This window comes from Monodelphis domestica, chromosome 1, assembly GCF_027887165.1.
Source record: "Monodelphis domestica isolate mMonDom1 chromosome 1, mMonDom1.pri, whole genome shotgun sequence".
Taxonomy (NCBI): domain Eukaryota; kingdom Metazoa; phylum Chordata; class Mammalia; order Didelphimorphia; family Didelphidae; genus Monodelphis; species Monodelphis domestica.
In genome coordinates, this window is record NC_077227.1 from 720,315,745 (window position 1) to 720,341,755 (window position 26,011).

Below are 26,011 nucleotides of genomic sequence, written 5' to 3' on the forward strand. Positions count from 1 at the left end.
AATGTAAGAAAGCAGAAGTAGTGAATAAATCTTTAATAAAAACAGAAGCAGTTAATAAATCTATAATGCCATAATAATAGTCTCTGGTTTAAAAACCACAACCAAAAGATAGAAGACCTAAATGGAGATTTAACAATGCAATCCAAGATAATGAGTTGTTCAAAGAGGAAATCATAGAAGTAATTAGTAACTTTGTACAAGAAAATAGTAATGATGAAATAACATACCAAAAATTCTGTGGTATGGATAAAGCAATCCTCAGGGGAAAACCATAGCCATAGAAACATACATCAACAAAATAGAAAGAAGGGAGAATTGGTGAGCTGAATATGCATTTAGAAATCAGAAACACAACAATTAGATGATCTTAAAATAAGCATGAAAGAGGAAATATTAAAATTAGAAGCAAATAAACTGAAAAATAGAGCCATATAAGTTATAAATAAAACTTAAAGCTGCATCTTTGAAAAGACTAATGAAATTAATAAACCCTTAGTTAATTTGAAGAATAATAAGGGAAGATACTCCATATGATAAAAAGCTAATGAGAAAGATGAAATAAGAAAGCCAGAAGAAATCAAAAGAATAATCAGAATAGTATAGTAGTAGTCTCTCGGTAACCGAGGATGACAATTGTCTTTGTGCATTTTCATCTACGATAGATGAGTGTGCACAAAGACATTTGTGGGTGAAGGAGAATTAAGTGGAAAGGTCGATGCACAGAGACAGTCCCACTCTCTTGGTGTTGGAAGCCTGGGTCCAGTGGCACGAAAAGTCTTTATACCTAGAGACTTTCTCAGCTGCATTGGTTGACCGTGTTGTCTTTTGTGCTCCAACATGCTCTAAGTTCTCCACAGTGCTTTGCTGCGTCGCCATCTCAGCCGTTGAACTTTCTTACTGGTTTCTTCCGTCTGTTCAGCTGAAGCAGTCTTCACATGCTTGGTGAGCAAAGCCCTGGTTCACCAGGGGTCGATGACCCAATGGCTACTCTCACAAAGTTTAGCCGGCCTGTCGAAGCCATTGCCCGAGGTATGGCTGCTGCCACATGCTAGTAGCTACTAGGAGCCACAAGTGAGAGATGGGTGTCAGGTGGGGGTCAGAGGCTGGAGAGCTGCCCTAGGAGGGCACGACAAGCCCTCCATACCAGAGATACTACCCCTCCCTGAGCACCCCATACACCCCAATAATCAGAATATATCATGCAAAATTATATGCTAAACAAAAAAGGTAAAAGGCAAAAGCCTAGCCCCCTGTTTTCAAGGAACTCAGAGTCTCCTAGGGGAGACAATATGCAAACAACTATGTACATAAAATAATGTAGTTGATAAATAGGAATGGATCAGCAGAGAAAAAGAATTAGAATTAAGAAGAATGAAGAAAGGCTTCTTTTGGTGGTAGGATTTTAGTTCAGACTTTTGGCTTGCCAAAAGATGGAGAAATGGAAGGAAGACATTCTAAACTTGGTGGTCAGTCAGAAAAAAAGTTTTGAGAAAGAGCAAGGATTCCAGTGTCACTGGACTGAAGAGTATGTTGTGGGAAGTGACAAGTATAATATGGCTAGAAAAGTGGGGGTGGGTGGGTTAGATTATGAAAGCCTTTGGATGCCAAATAGAAGATTATTTTGTTTGATCCTGGAGGAGATAGAGAGTCAGTGAATGTTGTTGAGTAGGGGTGTGACATGCTCAGGACTGTTGTTTGAAGAAAATCTCTTTCCTAAGTAAGAGAAAAATGTATTCAGAGGGAGATTCCTGTGAAAGGCAGAACAAACAGCATGCTATTGCAGTGTTTCAGGTGAGAGAGGAAATGAGAACCAGGTAATAGATTGGGGGCAATACCAGAGGTGTTTATGGGAATTGTTCAAGAGATATAAGAAATGAAAAACTTATATACCTTGTCTACATGTATGATGGAGGAATGGTAGTGAATCATTGAGGAAAATCTCCTTGGGAGTAGCTAAATAATGTCAAGATTTGAGTGCTGAATCTAGAATCAGGAAGACATGGATATTGGAGTGATTTGCTATTTCCTTTTCTAGTTCAATTTACTGATGAGGAAACTAAAACAAACAGGGGTAAGTGATGTTACTTGGGTCAAACACCTAGTAAGTACCCAAGGCTGGATTGGAACTTAGGAATTGAGTCTTCCTGACTTCAGGTCCTTTATCCACTGCACCATTATCTGACTCTAAATTGTCTTCTTTTTTAATCTGTTTTCTGTCCCTGCATTGAGCTCTCTTGTCAAAGGCTCTAGAAGACTGATTCTTTCTCCTGTTCTGAGTATTTGGGCAAACAACTTCTGCCAAATGGTCAACAAAGATTATTCATAAAAAGTTAGACAAAGTAGAAGGAATGACTGTATCCTATAAAATGTAGCACCTATTGACTAAGATCTGACCTGGCTAAGTACCTAGAACTACATACTAGAATCCTGACAAACTGACAAATCATAAGTGCCCATTCTATAAATATATATCTCAAAATATCCTTGTGGACTCAACCTGCTCTACAACTAGAGAATTACCACTGACCAAACTATATCCCAACTTCATCTAGACATAACACTTATGGATACAAATTTAAGAATCACATATTTAATAAGGGCAATCCTAACTGGAATTCATGATCTCCAGGCTTCATGGAATAAAAAACAAAGAGACTTAATAGGAGAAATCAAAAGCATTTGGGGGGGGCAACTGGGTGGCTCAGTGGATTGAGAGCCAGGCCTAGAGATGGGAGGTCCTAGGTTCAAATCTGGCCTCAGACACTTCCCAGCTGTGTGACCCTGGGCAAGTCACTTAACCCCAATTGTGTACCCCTTACCACTCTTCTGCCTTGGAACCAATACACAGTGTTGATTCCAAGACTGAAGGTAAGGGTTTAAAAAAAGCATTTGGGAATATCATGAGACATAGAATTCCCATCTTTCTATACTCTTCTAATGTTGTGGGTGGGGAAGTGGATAGAGATTTTGATTTGGGAGATGAAAATACTTGAGTTTTAATTTTCTTTAAGTAATTTATTAGCTATGTGGACCATGTTAAGTCACTTGCTCTTTTTCAGCTTCAGTTTTGTAATCTGTAATGTAGTTGTAAAAATAGTAGGATCATAAATATCAGATAAGCTAATATATAACTTGTGAAATATTTAAAAGGTTATATAAATATTAGCTATCATTATTATTGCCTGAAAATCACTTAAAGCAGGCCAGATGAGTTTATTTCTTAATGCTTCAATTCAACTAATAATAATATTGTTTTTTATCTTTAGAACATTAAATAAAATGATTAATATGGCACAGAGACTTGTCTTAGTCTGAATTTATTAGAATAAGATAAGAAAAATGAGATAATAAGTGCTAAGAATCGTCACTCATATTTTACTAGCTCTTCAAGTTTATAAAGTAATTTTGCTCCTAAATTATTTTACTACATAAGTTACACAATAATTTTCTCCCCATTTTACAAATTAGGAAATTGAGTTTTGGCTAATTAAGTGAATTTGCCTAAGATTGCACTATTAGTTAATGGCGTTGAAATTGGTTGGTTCGACAAAAGATGTGGTGAAATGAAATAATATATGTCCGAGGGTAAAAAACTGAAGGATGAGGTTTTTTTTTTTTCAGGGAAAAAAGTGGAAGGGGATGGAGGGGAAAAGGCAGGACCTCAAGGGAAAAGCAATCTTGACAATGTTGTGTTTCTGTCCTTTGATCATCTGAAGAAGACTCATTCTTTGAAGGTTGTGAATGGGTCTGATTTCTACTGGGGGGGGGGAAGAACTCCTCCAAATATGTTGAGCCTTGAGCATGAGAGGGCTCCTCTTTTTATTTACTGTTTTGCATTCCCTCATCCCCCAAACTCCTCCCTGCTGTTCAAAATCTTTATTAAAAGCTCTGCCCTGTTGGGGCATGAATCAGCACTGGACAGAGCTCAGTGTGAAGATGGCATTCCTCACTCAGGTCCTCTGCCTCCTGCTTTTCTGGCTATCAGGTGAGGAAGCACAATGTGTGGAGGAGATTATGAAGGATGGGAGTCTGGGAGAGTTTCTTTGCAATGTGAGCTTTGCCACATTCTCTTTCTCAGTTAGAACAGTCTTTGAGAAATGATTTAGAAGTCAGAACAAAGGAACTTTTTGGAGATGAATTAATATATTTCAAATTTTAGAGATTAGTGGCAAATTTGGGGAGGAAGCAGAAACCCCTTTTGATTCTCTAACCTCAAATCTCTGTTTAATTCCAGGTTCCCAAGGGGAAGTTGTTCTGACTCAGTCTCCAGCCTCTGTGTCTGTGTCTCTGGGAGAGAGAGTCACCATCAAGTGCAAGGCCAGTCAGAGCCTCTTACACAGTAATGGGAACACTTACTTACAGTGGTTCCAACAGAAAGTAGGAAAACCTATTAACGCACTGATCTACGGAGTTTCCAATCTATACTCTGGGATTCCCCCTCGGTTCAGTGGCAGTGGGTCTGGGACAGATTTCACCCTCACAATCAGCAGTCTGGAGCCTGAGGATGCTGCCATCTATTACTGTTTTCAACACACTCACTTGCCTTCTACACAGTGCTTCAGCCCTGAACAAAAACCTCCCCATATCATTCAGTCCTGACTCAGGGGAAGAGCTGCTTTCTCCTGGGGCCTAGGCTCACAGCAGCTGCAATCTAATGTCAAAATAAAGTCTAGCTTAGCCTTTCTTTTACAATCTCTATGTTCAGTCCCTATTATTTACTCCATTGCTCAAGAGAAAGTGTGGCATGAAATAAAGATCCCTGGAGAAACGGCTCCCCTTCCTCCAGCTGAAATAAAATAATATATTGTTATAATGTGAAATTTTCTTGGTTCAATATTCCCAATAATATTAGTCCAAAATATCTTGTTTTGGAAATTTGGCTGAGATGACTTTTCTAGTTGGGCCATTTTCCTCCCTAAGAAGAAATGTATGTTAATAGAATTTTGTACACTTGGAGTTCATTTCCCAGAATCCTTTTCTTTTTTGTCCTCATGTTGTGTCCTTGCCTGTATAGGTAAGTTTGTGTAACTCTGCCTTCTCTGTTCTCTCTCTCTTCTTCCTTGTGTACGGTCTGGGAAGTTCCTCTTTAGTAAAGGGTATTACTTTCCTTTACTTTGTTATTATTAATAAACCTTATAAAATATAATACTTGTGTATTAATTTTTAATCTTAAAATATTTAGATTCAAAATAATGTGAAACAAATAACAATAATTTCTGGCAGACTTGTCCCTCAGATTCAGAACACAGTATTTTTTTTTCCTTAACAGAACCAGTACTTAGTTCATAGTTCTCCACTTTTCTATCAGTATTATGTGAGAAACTTAACTCAGGGCTTCACTGAAATCTAGGTAAACTCTGTAATACAGCATCATTCTTAATATTACAGTTTAGTGACTGTCAAAAAGTTAAAAATAGTCTGGAATGTCATGTTCATGCCTATGTTCCAATAAAGCTGACATACAAAATTCCTTTTCTAAATAGTCATTTGCTGACCCCACCAACTCTGATGCTTGTGCTACTTAGAGGCTCTCCTGGATTTTTATGCTGAAAATGCACCAATGTCTCTTTCCAATTATTTTGTTTTCTGTTCTGGAATACTGTCCTAGGGACCCAATGATTCCACTGTCCTCCCTTGATGCCTATGAGCCAGTGGGCAGGCCATGTATGCAGCACATGATGTCAATGTCATCTCTGGGGGGGGGGGATCAGCTGGTTTTGCTTCTTGCCATTACTAGGGTTAGCCTAAGGACAGTTTGGAGAACAGGAGAAATTATAGGATCACAGATTTAGAGCTCAAAAGTGTCAGGGACATCTATGGAGCTGCAATATGGGACAGTTTAGAACTGTCGGGGGGCAGCATAGAACTGTCCGAGAATAGCTACAGAGTCTCAAGAAAGCAAGACTGGAACATTATCAAAGAGGGATAATGAACGTTTATTGTAAGCAGCACACCAGATTTAAAGTTCTTCTTGAGAGACACAATCTATCCTCCCCAATCCTCCCCAGAATGTGAACAGGGGAGTTAACCTGTTCCCAGGAGATCTTGGAACTGTTCATGCAGCCTTGAACTGAGATTACTATGTTTTGGTGTACTCAGCAGGAATGGTATGTCACAAACACCTGGGAAGAGGAACTCTATTCCATGAAGTCATAAATGGTTCACTGCACAAAAGGACCTTAACAGTGCAGGAACCCAATCTAATTTTTTAAATGCTTATGATACTATATAGAGTTTTCCCCTCATTCTGTTCAGTTCCTTCTGAATCAGTCTGAAATTGTTTCCATCATTTCTTATATTTCAGTAATATTCCTCTTAATGCATATATGATGATTTGTCTAGCTATTCCTGAATGTATGGATACGCCACAGGTATTCATTTGTTGCCACCACAAAATTAACTGCCCTGAATATGTTTCAATGCATGGCTTTTTCCCTCTGTCTTTTATTATTTTTTTTCAGTATATAGGCTTACTAATGGTATGGCTGTTTAGAGTGTGTAGGGTTTAGTACCTTTTGGGGTCTGGTTCCCAATTTAATTCCCCAAAAAGTGAGCCCAACTGTGCATTAATTTAGCTCTTTTCCTGCAGCCCCTCCAACATTTCTCATTTTTTTAATTTGTCAACATCATCACTCTTAAACCAACCTTTCCCTTCATGCATGTGGAAACAGATGGTCAGAAAGGTCAGGTGACATGGCCAGTCATAAGGTATTAGAAGTGGAATTGGGATCTCAGTCCTCCTTGGATTCAAGGTCCAACACTTTACCCATTATGTCACTCTGCCTTTCTCTACCAGATTGTGGGCTCATCTCTAGACCCTTCCCCATTATTTTACAAGTGAAATAGTTGGGCCAGAGTGAACACCAGGGCATTGTGAAAGAGTAAAGGGAATAAAAACCCAGCAGCTTCTAGGTTGAGGCTGTGATTCTACATTTTGAGTGATGACAAGAGTCTATAAATTATCTAGGTTTGGGGGTGTTAATGACCTGCCCTGTACACTCTGGAGAGCCCAATTTCCTGTAGTTTGAATACAGTGCATTTTGGTAATCACTTCTTACATTGAATCTGCATTGAAAATAACCTATTGAAATTAGATGCTCATTGAGGGTGAGGAATTTGATATTCCTCTTTTCTTATATTTTAAAAATTGGGAAGAGAGGAAAGGGGAGAGGAACAAAGAGAGAAACACACCTACAAAGAGCCTGAGAGGCAGAGCCAAATAGAGGCAGGGAAACAAAGAGACAGAGATAAGACAATGAAAGAGAAAAAGAAAGAGAGAAAGATTCCCTTATCTTAAGGTTCAGTCTTGTTTTTCAGGATGGGGGCCAAACTTTTCTGTTTTTGAGCTGTGGAGACCATCCATCTCCTGTTTATTCAGAATTCTCCCAACAGCTAGCCTGCTGGGTCACCACCTTCAGAATGAGTGAGTATTTTCTACCCAATTCTGAAAGCAGTTATCTCAACCTCTAGCCACAAAAATAGGGACATGTAAATCTTGAAATTTCACAGACTTATGAATGTTAAAAATTTTACTCCACATTGAGGAATCCTCAAATTCCCTACTGAGAAACATTCCCCATTTTGATGTGAGAACTCGCCAGGATCAGAAATGGGAGGACCTCTACTCAAATCGTACTTAAGACTGCTTTAGGGCAAAAAAACTCCTTGCTAAACAATGAAAGTACTTGGACCCATGCTTATAATAAGGCAAAGAGTTCTTTGAGCCAGGCCTGTTTTTAGAATTGATACAATGGGATGCTTGGTACCTAAAAGGGTCGGGCAAGTTTTATCTTGATGAGATTAGTTGACTCAGCTGTGTTTTCTCTAGTTCAGACTTACTGAGGATCTTGGTCGACACAGCAGTATTTTTTCTGATTCAGACTTTCTGAGGAGACTGGTCAACTTAGCAGGAATTTAGATGGGCAGTCCTTTGGAAAGCATCTACAGTGATTGGTAGATGTAGGGACTTAGGGGAGGTGACATGGGAGAAAAACCCCTATATAAGAAAAAGCAGAATTTCTTGAGGAGATATATTTTTGGAGAGATCCTTTTGGAGGTTCTCTGATGAGGATCGCTTGGGAAGAATCTCTTGAGAGAGGCTCTGGAGAAGGGAAGCTCTTGGAGGATAATCTCTAAGAAGGTCTCACTGGAGCTCCTCTAAGGGGACTCTATCCCTCTGGAGGCTCTGGAGAAAGGCCCTTTGGAACAGTCTCTGGCTGGAAGGCTCTCTGGTGAAGTCAGCTGAGATGGAGCTGGCCTGGTGTCACTAGAATCCTTGTTTAGGCAGACCTTGTGGTGAGTGTAAAAAAATGGACTGACTGATTCTCTCTCTTAAAACTCAGGTCTAGGCCATATTGGCTTGAGGCCCTTCATAATTATTCCTTTCCTACTCTTTCTCTAATTCCTCATTATATTATTAATTAAAAATCTCTATAAAACCCAGTTGACTTGGGTATTTGAATAATTGGGAATATTTCCCTGGAGACCACCTTATATTTGATTTAAAACCAAGACACTGTAGTGAAACATATTTTCTGCAGTCAAATTTACTCACCCTCTCTTATATCTATCACAATTTATATCTTCCACCAATTTAACTCACTACAGTTTATGGGTTTCACTATTTTAAATCTAACAGACAGATTCCCAAGATTTTTATGTCTTCATCCTTCATCTCTGGTATCTGACTAGTCCAGTTTGAGTGAACATTCCTCCAACAGACTTTTATTGCAAGAGTAAGATGGAGGTTGAAGATTCAGAAGATTATGTTCACTTTCCTCCCCTCTTCTCTAGTCCCTCTTCAAATACAGGCTACAGATCACTGGGGCTTACCTGACCGAATTTCTTCTTTTTTCACAAAACTGCTATGGAGACTTTCAATTCTGATGTCTCTGAATCTACTTGGATCAAAATTGTAGAAGATGGGTATTGTCACCTCACCTTTTAGCCCCACTGCCAATCCCATACTTGTGAAGTAATGACCAAATCTATGTTTTATTCCAGCTTGCGTAAACTCACCCAGATCTTCATCTAAGAACATGTAGGTACCTAGTACAAGCAACACAAAACCAAACAATGCAAACACTCTAGCTCTGATGAGCTCCCCTCATTTTTGTCCCCCAAGTACAACCTGGCAACTCATTCTGCTGAATGGATTGTTGTTTGTAAGAGGAAATCCTAAAATCTTAAATAGTTTTCAAAAAGATATTCATGTGATCATTTGCAGAGGAGAGGGAGCTGGAAAGGAAGTATGGCTCCTCCTCATAGCATTACTAAGAGTTCTTAGATCTTTCAAAGCTATTTTTCTTTATAATATTGTAGTCATTATATTAGTTGGATTTCTCATTTTGCTTACTTTAGTCTACATTAATTCACACAATGTCCCCATAATTTTTTTAGTCCTTATGAGTATCATTACTTAGTAATGAACTTATATTGCAGGATTTTCTGCAAGCTATTGCAGGTCATCTATGTGGGAGTTGACAGAAAAGTTTAGGCTCCACTCCTCCTGCTGTCTTAAATAAGATTCTGTTTTTTTGTAGTGAGTGATCAAGACAGTTCTTAAAATTAAAATTGAATACAGTCATAAAATGGATAGGATTGCCAAGTTTGGGAGGGAAATAACAATTTCAGGGGGGAAATTTATAGCAAGTCTGTGACAAGGTCTTCCTTTCTCAAATATGTAGAGAATTGGGCCAAATTATGAGAATATGAATCATCCCCAGTTGACAAATAATCAAAGGATGTGAACAGATAGTTCTCAGATGAAGAAATTAAATATTCACATGAGGAAATGCTCCAAATCACTATTGATTAGAGAAATGCAAATTAAAAGGACTCTGAGATATCTCTTTACACCTATTAGAGTGGTAAATTAAAACAACCCTGAGATATCGCTTTACACCTATCAGAGTGGCTAATATGACCAAAAAGAAAACATGATAAATGTTGGAGGGCATGTGGTAAAATTGTTAGAATCCTAGTTTTGTTCACCTTAGTCTAAATCTTTTCACATAAAATTTGCCATATTCCTCTGAAATCATCTATTTTGTCATTACTTATGCCATAAAATCACATTCTAATTTTACAAGTTTGTTCAGCCAATCTCCAATTGATAGGCACCCCATTAGTTTTCAGTGCTATTATAAATATTTTGTTCATATGAATTCTTCCCCATTTTCTTTGATCACTTCCTGGTTTAAACTTACTTTTGGCATGACTTGATGAAAGAGTCTTCATAATTAAGTGACTTTTTAGGGCATACTTCCAAATTATTTTTCATCATGACTGGACCAGTCTCTACACTAATAGTATATGAGTGTTTGTCCTATCATGTTCCCTTTTCCAATGCTTATATTCCTTTTTTTGTCAACTTAATCAGTGAGCTAGGTATGAAGTGAAATATCAGTCAATTTAATTTACTTTTCTCTTATTATTAATGATTTGGAGCAATTTCCACATGATAACCCTATTTTTTTTCTTTTGAGGACTTCTTTTTTATATTCTTTGACCATTTATTTATTGAAGAATGTCTTTAGATCTTATAGATTTGGATCAATTCCACATATATGTCATATATCAGAGAAACTTATGGCAAAGATTTTCCCCAGCTAATCATTTCTCTTCTAATTTCTGTACCTTTAGCAAAAATAGAACATTGACTCCAAATCTTGTCATATTGTGTGACACTGTTCCTCTTTTAATGTTCCTAAAGTGTTACTTCAAAATATAGTCAGTTAGAGGAATGCTGAGATGACTTTTCTGGTTTAGAAATTTCTTTCTTTAAGTAGGAAAGCTTTCATTTTAAAATAATGTAAAATGAATAAAAATCATTTCTGACAGACTTGTTCCTCAAATGCAGAAGACTGTAATAAAAATCATTCTTTAATGGAACTACCATTTAACTCACAGTTGCCCATATTTTCCTTGGAAAGAATGTGTTATGTAACCCAATTCTTTTCTGAAATCCATGTAAACTATATAATGAAGCTTTGTACTTAGTGTATCAGTTTGGTTAGGATAATCTTGTATGTCATATTTTTGATAAGTCTTTATGAATGAAACAGTCCTTTCTAGATGCTAACTACTTGACCCAGACCCAGACAACCACCTTTCACTCCTGTGAAACCTGGAGATTTTCTTGGTTTCTGTGCTTAATGTGTCCTAATGCCTTTCCAATAGGCTTGCTTTCTGTTCTAGAATTGTAACTCAGGGACAGAGGAATTCCATTCCCTTTCCTTAATACCCATTTTTCTCTGTTGTTACCATTGTGGAGTTGAGTAGTAGAGGATGATTTAGAAAAATATGTGAATCTATACTCTCTAATGGGATGTCTGAGGCAGTGGGAACCAGTTAAGCAGGATATCATAACATCTTTCAAGTAAATAGGTTCAGATGCTTCTTACTGTGACCAGTATCAGATCTCAGGGCAATTCATTATGCAGGTGAAATCATAGGATTATGGATTTAGAGTTCCAGAGGAACTTGGTGTGGTCAAAAAATTCAACTCCTGCATTTTTACAATTTTAGTGTTACCATATGAATTTTTATTCTTTTTCTGCTTGCTTCACTCTGAATCAGTCCAGAATTGATTTCTCTGTTTCTTTGACACTATCTTTGTTGTTTCTTGTGGTTCAATAGCATTCTACAGCATTCCTAGTGAGTAACCAATTTTCGATGAGTCAGTATAATTGTTTACATGAATATGGAAGATGTATTTACTTAGATGTAGAAAGTAGGTCATAGAAATTTCAGTCCAACACCTTCACAAAGAGTGGACAGTTTAAAGCTCTTAGTATCAAAGCTTACATTAAGTATCTGAACTGGACCTATCCATCAATGCAGGTTATGCAAGGAAATATTAGAAAGACATCATTGTAGGCTGCAATTTTTTATACTCATTGAGTACTTAATAAGTTGTGACCGGGTTAAGGTGCAAGGATGATACCTAAGAATCTTGTAAATGTTCATGGACAGAAAATGACATATCCTTATAATATACATATAAATATTAATGTATCTTGGAATACTCAACCAATGAACCTCTCTGAAGCTGAAACATTATTATAGATCAGAGCATGCCACATAATCACCTGAACATAGCAGTTATATGTCAAAACTTAAGAACATTTTAATAGGGGCTATCATGCTAAGAATTTTCCATATCCGAACTATTTGCAACAAAGTTCTTTCCAAATGTAGGGACTTAGAAAAAATAGAAACAAAATCAAAACATGATGAGGTATATCTATGTATATCTATCTGACTATATCTTTATATGCATGTATTTTAATAATGTTATGTTACACATATAGTTACATTCATTCAAAGATATCTATATCTATATATTTGTATACACATACATATATTTGTAGCCCATTGTAATTTTCTACTATGCTGTAGATGACATTAGACTTGTAGCCAATGTGACTCATGGGAACTCACTTGGTTGTTCTCAGCCTCAGTTTCCTTACTTATGAATTAGAGATAATAATAATTATATCATGGGGTTTAAGGGTGATATAAGTTTTAGCTTTTATTACTGCCCTTTGAAACCTTGCAGTGGGTCCAAAGAACAAAAGCCTAGGCTTCTCAGAACTAGATACATCCAACCAAAAATAAATAAGAAAGAAGTCAAGGAGATAAATATAATCTTAAGTAGGAAAATATGATTGATATCTGGAAAGAAGTGAATGGGAATCGAAATGAATATATCTTTTTCTCAGTGATAAATAGTAACTTTAAAAAATTGACCATATATTAGGATAGAAAAACTTTATTGTCCTAATACTTTCATTCACTACAAAAGCAATTATTTATCCACCTTTGGAATATTAAATATAACAGCCAGTAAAATACTGACTTGCACCAGAACTGCTTCTCTCTAAATGAGAAAAGAAAAATGACATAATTAAAAACTATGAATAATCGCTCATGTAGTGATAGGGGATTGTAGTTTTCATTTTTTATTATTTTTTTATTTTTTTAATATATTTTATTTGATCATTTCCAAGCATTATTCGTTAAAGACATAGATCATTTTCTTTTCCTCCCCCCCACCCCCCATAGCCGACGTGTAAGTCCACTGGGCATTAGATGTTTTCTTGATTTGAACCAATTGCTTTGTTGATAGTATTTGCATTAGAGTGTTCATTTAGAGTCTACCATGTCCCCTCAACCTCTGTATTCAGGCAGTTGCTTTTTCTCGGTGTTTCCACTCCCATAGTTTATCCTTTGCTTATGAATGGTGTTTTTTTCTCCTGGATCCCTGCAAGTTGTTCAGGGACATTACACCGCCCCTAATGGAGAAGTCCATTACATTCGATTATACCACAGTGTATTAGTCTCTGTATACCATGTTCTCCTGGTTCTGCTCCTCTGCTCCTGCTGAGGTCGCTTTCCCCCAGTCTATTCCACTGATCTTCCTTTCTGTTTCTTAGCCAGTACCAAATTGTTTTGATGACTGCTGCTTTGTAATATAGTTTTAGGTCAGGGACTGCAAGGCCCCCATCATATGTGTTTTTTTTCATTATTTCCCTGGATATCCTTGATCTTTTGTTCTTCCAAATGAACTTTGTTATGGTTTTTTCTAAATCAGTGAAGAAGTATTTTGGTAGTTCAATGGGTATGGCACTAAATAGATAAATAAGTTTGGGTAGGATGGTCATTTTTATTATATTGGCTCGTCCTATCCATGAGCAGTTAATGTTTTTCCGGGATTGTAGTTTTCAAAGTAATTTTGCATCAAAATCATCTTGCCTAACAGGTGGCCCAATTGTTTTTCTCTCCAATTTACAGATCAAGAAACTGAGTTTCATCAAGACTGAATTTGCTCAAGATCCCATTTCTATTCATTGCTAGTGAGGTAGAATGGAATTTAGAGAAAATAAGCTGTGGATTGATAAATAATATTTTTTGTGCCCAAAGATTAAAGAAGGAATTTTAAAGAAAATATTGGAAGTGTCTGGAGGGAGTTAGGTATCCTAAAAGATGTAGTAGTTCTGTCATTTGACCACTGGAGGGAGACTCAGTATTTGAAAACTGAAAGTATGCTGATTTCCAACAGGAGAGGGGGGAAGAAATGTTCAAAATGTTCTCAGATATGGAGATGATAAGGCACCTTCCCTTATTTGCTGTTTTGCATTAACTCCTACCCCAAACTCCTCCTTGCTGCTTCAATCAGTAGCCCTGTCCAGCACTGGACAGAGCTCAGTGTGGAGATGGAGTTCCCAGCTCAGCTCCTCTGCCTTCTCTTGCTCTTGCTCCCAAATAATATGGGGAGAAGATTATGAAGGCCTGAAGGCTGATAGAGTTCTCTTGCAAGCTGAGATGTGCTACATTCTCTGTCTCAATAAGAATAATCTTTGAGATTGACATGAGAGTTAGAACTTTGTTGAAAAGAATGAGTAGAGGACTTCTGGTAAAGATGGTGGCTTAGAGAAAGCTAAAGCTCAGATCTCCGGAAACCCTTCCCTACTGAACTCAAACTATATGCTCCTAGGACACCAAAATTCAAAATGATCAACAGCATAGACCCCTGGAATCCTCCTCCTGGACCTGGATCAAAAGGTAATCCCCCCCCAAAGCCAGAGCCCGAGAACACTCAGACCTAAGCGGTAGGCAGAAGGTAAATCCCAGGACCCATCCCCCCAACCCAGAGCATCGAGTACAAGGCAGCAGAGGGAACCTCAGAGTCTCAGGGCTGGCTATTCTGAAGGCCACTTCCTGAAAACAACCTGACTTAGACCCAACACAGACAGCAGGGAAACAGAGAGAGACTGGGGGGGGAGCCTGTAACCCCCTGGCTGGATCCTTCCATCCGAGTCTCACAGAGGTCCCTGCCTCGAGGCATACTTAGTTAAACCCAGGGAAAGCTAATTTTATCAGGAGTTCCAGGAAGCTGCGCCCCCTCCCCCTTCAGCATGCTGGCTCTCCTGGCCAGCTAAGGCACAGAAAAAAACACCCCTTGGAATGGGTCAAATCAGCCTCAGAGCGTGGAAGTAAGGCAACAGAGATGGGAGGGAACAGAGGAGGGCAGTAACACGGAAACACCAGCAATTCCTGGCTTCCCTGGGAAGACAGAACAATAACTGCATAGAAGGACAATCTGCCTAGGGCTAAAACCTCTGAACACCAGACAGAGATAAGAAAAGCTAGTCCTCCCCACTCAGATAGAGATTACAAACTCCACAGAAACACAAAAGCCCCCAAATTCCAAGAAAAACAAGAAGAAGGGGGGTGACTTTGGTCACATTTTATGGAGCAAAAATACAAAATACAGAGGAGATAGAAGAGGAAACACAAGCAAATGCTCCAAAACCTTCCAAAGGAAATGGAAACTCTCCACAAACCCATGAAGAATTTGAATCAGAAAGGATCAAAAAGATGGAAGCCCTCTGGGAGGAAAAGTGGGAAATAATGGAAAAGAAATTCACGCATCTATAAAACCAGTTTGACCAAAGTGAAAAGGAAAACCAGGCTTTAAAAGTCAGAATCAGGCAACTCGAAGACAAAGATCAAGCATTAATAAAGCAAAGCTAAAAGATCAAGAAATTAGAAGAGAATATAAAATATCTCACTGACAAGGTGACAGAATTGGAAAATAGAGGAAGAAGAGATAATTTAAGAATAATTGGACTTCCAGAAAAGCCAGAAATAAATAGCAAACACGACATCATAATACAAGATATAATCAAAGAAAATTGCCCAGAGATTCTAGAACAAGGGGGCAATACAGCGACTGACAGAGCTCACACAACACCCTCTACACTAAACCCCCAAAAGACAACTCCCAGGAATGCAATTGCCAAATTCCAAAGCTTTCAAGCAAAAGAAAAAATCCTACAAGAAGACAGAAAAAGACAATTTAGATATAAAGGAATGCCAATCAAGGTCACACAAGACCTTGCAAGTTCTACTCTGAATGATCGTAAGGCATGGAACATGATTTTCGGAAAGGTAAGAGAGCTGGGTCTTCAACCAAGAATCAGCTATCCAGCAAAACTGACTATATACTTCCAAGGGAAAGTATGGGCATTCAATAAAATAGAAGATTTCCAACTTTTTGCAAAGAAAATACCAGAGCTCTGTGGAAAGTTTGATATCGAAAAACAAAGAGCATGGAATACCTGAAAAGGTAAATATGAAGGAAAGGGAAAAGGAGAAAAATGTTATCTTTTTCATTTATTCAAACTCTCTTCTATAAGGACTACATTTATATCATTCTATATATACTAACATATGGGGAAAACGTAATGTGTAAATAGGGGGAAAAGAAAGACCAAATAGAATAATCTTTCTCACACAAAGATTCACATGGGAAGGGGAGGGGAAGAAAACTCCTATAAGAAGGAGAGGAACAAAGTTTTTACTTAAACCTTACTCTCAGGGAAATCAACTCTGAGAGGGAAAAACATCCAGATCCAGTGGGATCTTGAATTCTATCCTATCCAACAAGGGAAGGGAGAAGGGAAAACCAAGGGGGAATGGGGGGAGGGAACCCAAAAAAGGGAGGGAAGAAGAGGGGGGAGGGGGAGGGAACAAAAAGGGAGGGACTAGAAAGGGAAACATATCAAGGGAGGGGACAAGGGGGACTGATTTAAAGTAAATGACTGGACTAAAAGGTAGAGCTGAAGAAGAAAGGTTAGAATTAGGGAAGGATATCAAAATGCCAGGGAGTCCACCAGTGACAGTCATAACTTTGAACGTGAATGAGATGAACTCACCAATAAAACGTAGACGAATAGCAGAATGGGTTAGAATCCAAAACCCTACCATATGCTGTCTTCAAGAAACACACATGAGGCTGGTAGACACCCACAAGGTCAGAATTAAAGGATGGAGTAAGACCTTCTGGGCCTCAACTGACAGAAAGAAGGCAGGAGTGGTAATCATGATATCTGATAAAGCCAAAGCAAAAATAGACCTGATCAAAAGGGACTGGGAAGGTAATTATATTTTGTTAAAAGGGACTTTAGATAATGAGGAAATATCACTAATCAACATGTATGCACCAAATAATATAGCACCCAAATTTCTAATGGAGAAACTAGGAGAACTGAAGGAAGAAATAGATAGTAAAACCATATTAGTGGGAGACTTAAACCAACCATTATCAAATTTAGATAAATCAAATCAAAAAATAAATAAGAAAGAGGTAAAAGAAGTGAATGAAATCTTAGAAAAATTAGAATTAATAGACAGATGGAGAAAACTAAATAGGGATAAAAAGGAATACACCTTCTTCTCAGCACCACATGGCACATTCACAAAGATTGACCATACATTAGGTCACAGAAACATGGCACACAAATGCAGAAAAGCAGAAATAATAAATGCAGCCTTTTCAGATCACAAGGCAATAAAAATAATGATCAGTAATGGTACATGGAAAACCAAATAAAAAACAAATTGGAAATTAAATAATATGATACTCCAAAATTGTTTAGTTAAAGAAGTCATAGAAACAATTAATAATTTCATCGTGGAAAATGACAATGGTGAGACATTCTTTCACACCTTTTGCGATGCAGCCAAAGAGGTAATCAGAGGTAAATTCATATCCCTGAGTGTATATATTAATAAACTAGGGAGGGCAGAGATCAATTAATTTGAAATGAAAATAAAAAAACTCGAAAGTGATCAAATTTAAAAACCCCAGCAGAAAAGCAAACTAGAAATCCTAAAAATTAAGGGAGAGATTAATAAAATCTAAAGTGATTGAACTATTGATTTAATAAATAAGACAAGAAGCTGGTACTTTGAAAAAACAAACAAAATAGACAAAGTACTGGTCAATCTAATTTAAAAAAGGAAGGAAGAAAAGCAAATTAACAGCATCAAAGATGAAAAGGGGGACATCACCTCCGATGAAGAGGAAATTAAGGCAATCATTAAAAATTACTTTGCCCAATTATATGGCAATAAATACACCAATTTAGGTGATATGGATGAATATATACAAAAATACAAACTGCCTAGAATGACAGAAGAAATAGAATTCTTATATAATCCCATATCAGAAAATGAAATCCAACAGGCCATCAAAGAACTTCCTAAGAAAAAATCCCCAGGGCCTGATGGATTCACCAGTGAATTCTATCAAACATTCAGAGAACAGTTAATTCCAATACTATACAAAATATTTGACATAATAAGCAAAGTTCTTTGTTCTACCAAAAGGAGTTCTACCAAACTCCTTTTATGACACAAACATGGTACTGATTCCAAAACCAGGCAGGTCAAAAACAGAGAAAGAAAACTATAGACCAAATTCCCTAATGAATATAGATGCAAAAATCTTAAATAGGATACTAGCAAAAAGACTCCAGCAAGTGATCAGAAGGGTCATCCACTATGATCAAGTAGGATTTATCCTAGGGATGCAGGGCTGGTTCAATATTAGGAATACCATCCACATAATTGACCACATTAATAAGCAAACCAACAAGAACCACATGATTATCTCAATAGACACAAAAAAAGCCTTTGATAAAATACAACACCCATTCCTATTAAAAACACTAGAAAGCATAGGAATAGAAGGGTTTTTCCTAAAAACAATAAACATTATATATCTAAAACCATCAGCTAATATCATCTGCAATGGGGATGAACTAGATGCATTCCCAGTAAGATCAGGAGTGAAACAAGGATGCCCATTATCACCTCTACTATTTGACATTGTACTAGAAACACTAGCAGTAGCAATTAGAGAAGAAAAAGAAATTGAAGGCATCAAAATAGGCAAGGAGAAGACCAAGTTATCACTTTTTGCAGATGACATGATGGTCTACTTAAAGAATCCTAGAAATTCAACCAAAAAGCTAATTGAAATAATCAACAATTTTAGCAAAGTTGCAGGATACAAAATAAACCCACATAAGTCATCAGCTTTTCTATATATCTCCAACACAGCTCAGCAACAAAAACTAGAAAGAGAAATCCCATTCAAAATCACCTTAGACATCTCCGGAGACAAACACAGGAACTATATGAACACAACTACAAAACACTCTCCACACAACTAAAACTAGACTTGAGCAATTGGAAAAACATTAACTGCTCATGGATAGGATGAGCCAATATAATAAAAATGACCATCCTACCCAAACTTATTTATCTATTTAGTGCCATACCCATTGAACTCCCAAAAAATTTCTTCAGTGATTTAGAAAAAAACATAACAAAGTTCCTTTGGAATAACAAAAAATCAAGGATATCCAGGGAAATAATAAAAAAAAAACACAAATGATGGGGGCTTTGCAGTCCCAGAACTTAAACTATATTACAAAGCAGCAGTCATCAAAACAATTTGGTACTGGCTAAGAGACAGAAAGGAGGATCAGTGGAATAGACTGGGGGAAAGCGACCTCAGCAAGACAGTATACGATAAACCCAAAGATCCCAGCTTTTGGGACAAAAATCCACTATTCGATAAAAACTGCTGGGAAAATTGGAAGACAGTGTGGGAGAGATTAGGAATAGATCAACACCTCACACCCTACACCAAGATAAATTCAAAATGTGTGAATGACTTAAACATAAAGAAGGAAACCATAAGTAAATTGGGTAAACACAGAATAGTATACATGTTAGACCTTCGGAAGAGTAAAGACTTTAAAACCAAGCAAGACATAGAAAGAGTCACAAAATGTAAAATAAATAATTTTGACTACATCAAATTAAAAAGGTTTTGTACAAACAAAACCAATGTAACTAAAATCAGAAGGGAAACAATAAATTGGGAAAAAATCTTCATAGAAACCTCTGACAAAGGTTTAATTACTCAAATTTATAAAGCGCTAAATCAATTGTACAAAAACCCAAGCCATTCTCCAATTGATAAATGGCCAAGGGACATGGATAGGCAATTCTCAGATAAAGAAACCAAAACTATTAATAAGCACATGAAGAAGTGTTCTAAATCTCTTATAATCAGAGAGATGCAAATCAAAACAACTCTGAGGTATCACCTCACACCTAGCAGATTGGCTAACATGATAGCAAAGGAAAGTAATGAATGCTGGAGGGGATGTGGCAAAGTAGGGACATTAATTCATTGCTGGTGGAGTTGTGAACTGATCCAACCATTCTGGAGGGCAATTTGGAACTATGCCCAAAGGGCGACAAAAGAATATCTACCCTTTGACCCAGCCATAGCACTGCTGGGTCTGTACCCCAAAGAGATAATGGACACAAAGACTTGTACAAAAATATTCATAGCTGCGCTCTTTGTGGTGGCCAAAAATTGGAAAACGAGGGGATGCCCATCAATTGGGAAATGGCTGAACCAATTGTGGTATATGTTGGTGATGGAATACTATTGTGCTAAAAGGAATAATAAAGTGGAGGAATTCCATGGAGACTGGAAAGACCTCCAGGAAGTGATGCAGAGCAAGAGGAGCAGAACCAGGAGAACATTGTACACAGAGACTAATACACTGTGGTATAATCGAACGTAATGGACTTCTCCATTAGTAGCTGTGTAATGTCCCTGAACAATCTGCAGGGATCTAGGAGAAAAAACACTATTCATAAGCAGAGGATAAACTGTGGGAATAGAAACACTGAGGAAAAGCAACTGCCTGACTACAGTGGTTGAGGGGACATGACAGAGGAGAGACTCTAAACGAACACTCTAATGCATATATTAACAACATGGCAATGGGTTTGAATCAAGAACACATGTGATACCCAGTGGAATCATGCGTCGGCTATGGGGAGTGGGGGGGTGGAAAAGAAAATGATCTTTGTCTTTAATGAATAATGCTTGGAAATGATCAAATAAAATATTATAAAATTTAAAAAAAAAGAAAAGAATGAGTAGATGTCAGTGATCAGAGATTAAATAGATTGGCAAAGGAGCAGAAACTATCTTGGTTCTCTAACCTCAAATGTCTTCTTATTAATTTCAGGTTCACAAGGGGGAATTGTTCTGACTCAGTTCCCAGCCTCTGTGTCTGTGTCTTTGGGAGAGAGAGTCACCATCAAGTGTAAGGCCAGTCAGAGCCTCTTACAAAGCAATGGGAATACTTACCTCAACTTGTATCAACATAAACAAGGAGAACCTATTAAAGCACTGATCTACAGAGTTTCCAATCTGCACTCTGGGGTTCCCTCTTGATTCAGTGGCAGTGGGTCTGGGACAGATTTCACCCTCACAATCAACAATCTAGAGTCTGAGGATATTGCAGAGAACATCTGTGCATCCTGGCCCTCTAACACAGTGCTCTAGCCCCTATCAAAAACCTCCCGAACTCATTTGACCCCCTAAGATCAGGGGAATAACTGTGTCCCCAGAGTCCTAGGCTCATAGCAGCTGCTTTTCTAGAGGTCAAGAAAAGACTTCTTTCAGCTCTCCTCTTAGAATTCCTTTCTTCAGTCCCTATTATTTACTCCATTATTTAAGCGGCAGGATGACTTTATGGGCAGAGCATGGTGGGCATGCATTTCACCTTGGTCATGTTATATATTTTGAACACCAGTTTCACCATCTGTAAAATGGTGAAATGATGGACACATGGGAAAATATTTTGGAATTCTTCTGCATCAAATAAAAGTAAGTGATTATTAATTTTATCCTTAAAAAATCTATGAATGAATCCTTCTCGACAAGCAACTTACCCCCTCTTTGCCTCCCCAAAAGACAGAAAGCAGTCCTTGTTTCCAAGGAGCTCATGCTCTTATTGGGAGACAATATACAAACAACTCTGAATATTCAAAAATGTAGAGGATAAATAAGAAATAATCCACAAAGGGAAGTAACTACTATTAGGAGGAATTAGAAAAAACTTCCTGTAGAAGATGGGATTTTACCTGGGACTTTTGGGTTGCCAGAAGGGAGAGACCAGGAGAGAGAGAGCAATCCAAGTATGGAAGTCAGTCAGTAAAAAATGCTTTGAAGTTCTCATGTCACTGGATTAAAAGCATATTCAGAGTGTAAAACACAAGAAGCTGGAAAAGTAGGGTGAGTTAAATCTTGAAAATCTTTGAACCTGAAACAGAGGATTTTTTACATGATCCTGGAGGTGAGAGGGAGCCACTGGAGATTGTTGAGTAGGAATATGACATGCTTAGACCTGTGCTTTAGGAAATCACTTTTGCAAGTGTGTGAGGAATGTACTTGCATGAAGATGATACTTGTAGCAGGCAGATCCACTAACAGGCTACTGCAGTGGTTCAGGTGACAGGAGATATGGCTCAGGCAATAGGTTGATGGCAATATCAGAGGTGAAGGGGGAATATGTTCAAGAGATGTTGCAAAATTATAATTGACATGATTTTGGCAAAAAAAATTGGATATGTTGGGTGAGTGATTATGCATAGTTGAGGAAAATATTCTTTGGCCAAACTAGGTGGTGCAGAAATGTGAGTTTTGGAACTAAAGTTAGGAAGACTCAAGTTGAAAACCAACCTCAAACATTTCCTAGCTGTGTGACCTTAGGCAAATCTTCTTACCTCTGTTTGCCTCACTCCCCTCATCTGTAAAATGGACACAAAAGTACTATTTATCCACATGGGTTATGTGAGGGTCAGATGAGATTAATAATCACACAATTATTAGGCATTAGAAGTAGGATGTGGACCCAGGTCCAACTGGGACTCTAGGTCCAACACTACCTGCTTTGCTACCTACTTGTTTCTACCATATCTTGGGCACTTCTATAGACACTTTCACAATGTTTTGCTGCTGAAAAAGTCAAGTAAGAGAGAATATCAGGAACAGGGCTAAAAATTAAAGGAAATAAAAACCCAGCAATTTCCAGGATGAGGATGTGGCTGGAGTTGTGGACAAGGTGCTGGAGGATTAAAGGAGAACAGCTGAAATACCATACAGATTCTGGGACTCATGAAATAGGCACTTGTAAATTCCTCTTAGATGGCCAAATTAGTGGTATAGTTGATTGGAGTATAGGTTTATTAGTAGACAGCTTACCTTTTCAGTGAATAGCAACATAATATAATCCCCTTTCTATTTCACAGCTTCCACTCCCCTGTCAAGTAATGTTGAGAAGAAATGTCAAAATCTGAAAAAAAAAATTAGATAGATTTTAATGAAATCACTTGCCAGAGAAAGAGCTGGAAAAAAGTGTGTCTTCCCACTAACATAGGTCTGTGGGGCATACCTCTTATAGAATTCAAATAAGGGAATAAGGAGAAGTTGCTGGGTGGTCAGAATATTGGGAGTTAGTTTCTAGGTAAGATGACATGAATGGCATATCAGTAGGAAAATAGAGTCAATTAAACTGGAGCAAAATCAAAACACTTGCTTTCTGGGTGGACCCAAGATCTAGTTAGGCAGACCCTGCATAAATACTCTGACTTCCTTGGAAATCCTCTAAGGCCAGCATCATCTAAGGTTTCAATTTCTAGTCATAAGAAATTAGTCTGGCATGTGTTTTTCTTCTTTTTTTTCAGTTTCTTTCCCCCCAAAACCACTTTAGAGTATTTAATCATTAGAAATTTACCATTATTAACATAATGGATTTATGGCCCAATGGATAAACTAGTAAGCTGAGTTTATGCTGCAGGTTTCTTCTGGGCAGGTGTTTTCTTTTCTGCCCCAGGCTTCTTTTCTGCAGGCTTCTTTGCTGCAGGAGCCTTCTTTTCTCCAATCTTCTTTTCTGCTGGCTTCTTCTGCCCAGTAACCTTCTTTGCTTCTCCAGCTTCTTACTTCCACCAAGCTTTTTCTTCTTCTTCTCATCTATTGCCTTCTTTGCCTCCATAATCTTCTTTAGTGCAGCAGCTCTTTTGTTTTCTCTGATTCTCCTATTCTTAGCTTGGCGTAGAATTATATTTCAGTGCATTGTCTTGGCATATGGGTTTAGTTTCACCATGATCCTCAAGTTTTTCAGAGGATTCTTCTTGAGTACTCGTCTATGAATCTTTTTGCATGGTGCATGGAGGGCCCTATGGATTTCCGGGCTTTTCAAAATCCTGGTAAGGTCTGTGTTGGTCATCTTGTGCCTTGGAAGATTGTAATGACTCTTCAGTTTGGCAGGCCTGCGCCATGTACCATACAGCTCATCCAACTCACAGAAGGCACTTTCAGTCCAAATACAGAAATGCCCAACATGCTCACCAGGAGCAAGTCTCAATAGGTTCAATTTGGTTACATTAAGGAGAGTAATACCAGGAATGTTTCTGAAGGTCTTGATAATACCATTGAATTCATTGTAGATGATACAAGGTCCCCTACGCTGGATATGATGACAGTTTCTCATTTTACCCTTACCAGCTCGCATACGCTGAGAAGCATAGACCTTTTTGATGTCATTCCATGCCTTCAGCTTCTTAAGCAGCAGAACTGCTTCCTTGGTCTTCTTATAACCCTCCACTTTATCTTCAACCACTAGAGGAAGTTCTGGAACTTCTTCAATTCGGTGACCTTTTGACATCACCAATGCTGGCAGGGCAGAGGCTGCCAAGGCAGAACAAACGGCATAACGTTTTTGTGTTGTGTTCACTCTCTGATGCCAATGGCACCAAGTCTTGGTGGGAGCAAACAAGCGACCTCCTCAGCACATATTTCCAAAAGCACCCTGGCCAGAGCGATGAGTCCCTCCACCCCAAACTCAAGGAATTTGAGCAACAGCTCTGCCAGTTCCCCAAGACTCAGCACTGGTCTGATGACCTGCTAATTCACTGACAGCATAAGGTTGCCAGTTATTTTTTCTCAAGTTGGTATGAACAAAATTTACAATATCTAGACAAATTGGAGCCTTGAAGACAGCAGGCAAAGTAACATTTTTGCCAGACACATCCCCCTTTTTGGAGTACACAGATATTTTGGATTAACATTATTGGGAATATTGAACCAGGAAAATTTAACATTATAACAATATATTATTTTATTTCAGTTGGAGGAAGGGTACACAAGCCATGGCGGGTACCGGAGAGTAAGAGCCACGCATAACATGTCTTTTTCTTGAGAAAGCTTTATGGACAAAACACTCCTTTCTAGATGATAACTACTTGACCCAGACTCACCCCACTAACTAAACCTTGAGCTATTTGGAGGCTCTCTTAGGTTGCTGGCCTCATTGTGTCCTAAAGCTTCTTTCCAATGGGATTGTTTTTCATCCTGGGATCCTGCCCCAGGAACACATGGATTCCACCCCTTTCCCTTGGGGCCCATTTTTTTTTGTCTCCAAGGTATAGATGACCACTAGAGGATGATCTAGAAAATCTTAGAATTCAAAAAATCCTGAGAGTCTCTGAGCTGCTGGTAAGGCCAATTAAGCAGGATATGATGCCAGGGCCATCCCTCAGCTCCATTTGATTCTTGCCATGACCAAAATCAGAGTTTAAGGCAGTCCATGGTACAGGGGAAATTTAGGATTTGAGATTTAGAACTCCAGAGGACCATAGAAGTCAAATAGTTCAATCTCCCAAATTTACTACATTTGTGTTATTATATAAATTATTCTCCTTATTTTGCTCACTTCATTCCAAATCAGTTCACAAAGTCTCCCTAGGTTTTTATGAAATTGTCTCTGTCATTGCTTTTGGTTCAATAGTTTTCAACTGTATTCATATACTATGATTTGTCTAGTCTTCCCCCAGTTGTCCAGGAATTAGGGCCATTATTTCCATGAATATGGAAGACGCATGTATTTAGAGGTAGAAAGGAGCTCCCAGATATTTAAATCCAAACCCTTCACTTAAACCAGAGAATTTAAAGTTCTTACTAATAAGGGTGGTTCTTAAAGAGTCTTTACTGGCTTTATTGATCAATGAAGATTATGCAGAAAAATGTTAAAAACTGAGTAAGACATCAATTCAAGCTGCATGCTTTTTGCATCTATTGAGTACTTAGTGTCATAAATAAAATTCTGTTTAGACAATGTTTTACTTTTATAATTATTTATTAAATAATAAAAAGAAAGCCTGAGAAAGAAGAAGCAAGAGCTGTACAATCTAATCAGTGTGAGGTGGTACTTCAGTGTTCTTCTAATTTACATTTCTCAGAACATTATTTTCATATGATTATCAATAGGTTAGATTTCTT

The 26,011-nt window shown here is 37.9% G+C and overlaps 1 protein-coding gene and 1 gene segment (V, D, J or C); one reads left to right on the forward strand and one right to left on the reverse strand.

Annotated features, from left to right (window-relative positions):
* The first annotated feature begins 3,903 nt into the window (after positions 1-3,903).
* Positions 3,904-4,599, forward strand: LOC103105652 (immunoglobulin kappa variable 2-24-like). The segment is given in 2 exon segments: positions 3,904-3,985; positions 4,235-4,599. Coding segments are annotated over 2 exon segments (447 nt in total).
* A 19,086-nt stretch (positions 4,600-23,685) lies between these two features.
* Positions 23,686-24,747, reverse strand: LOC100027482 (60S ribosomal protein L4-like). The gene has a single exon (XM_056812354.1). The coding sequence runs from the start codon at positions 24,396-24,398 to the stop codon at positions 23,799-23,801; it is 600 nt and encodes a 199-aa protein (XP_056668332.1). The 5' UTR covers positions 24,399-24,747; the 3' UTR covers positions 23,686-23,798.
* Positions 24,748-26,011: the final 1,264 nt, after the last annotated feature.

Excerpts from the sequence above, each read along its gene's own strand:
- LOC100027482 (XM_056812354.1), bottom strand. The coding sequence starts at position 24,398 with ATGTCAAAAGGTCACCGAATTGAAGAAGTTCCAGAACTTCCTCTAGTG.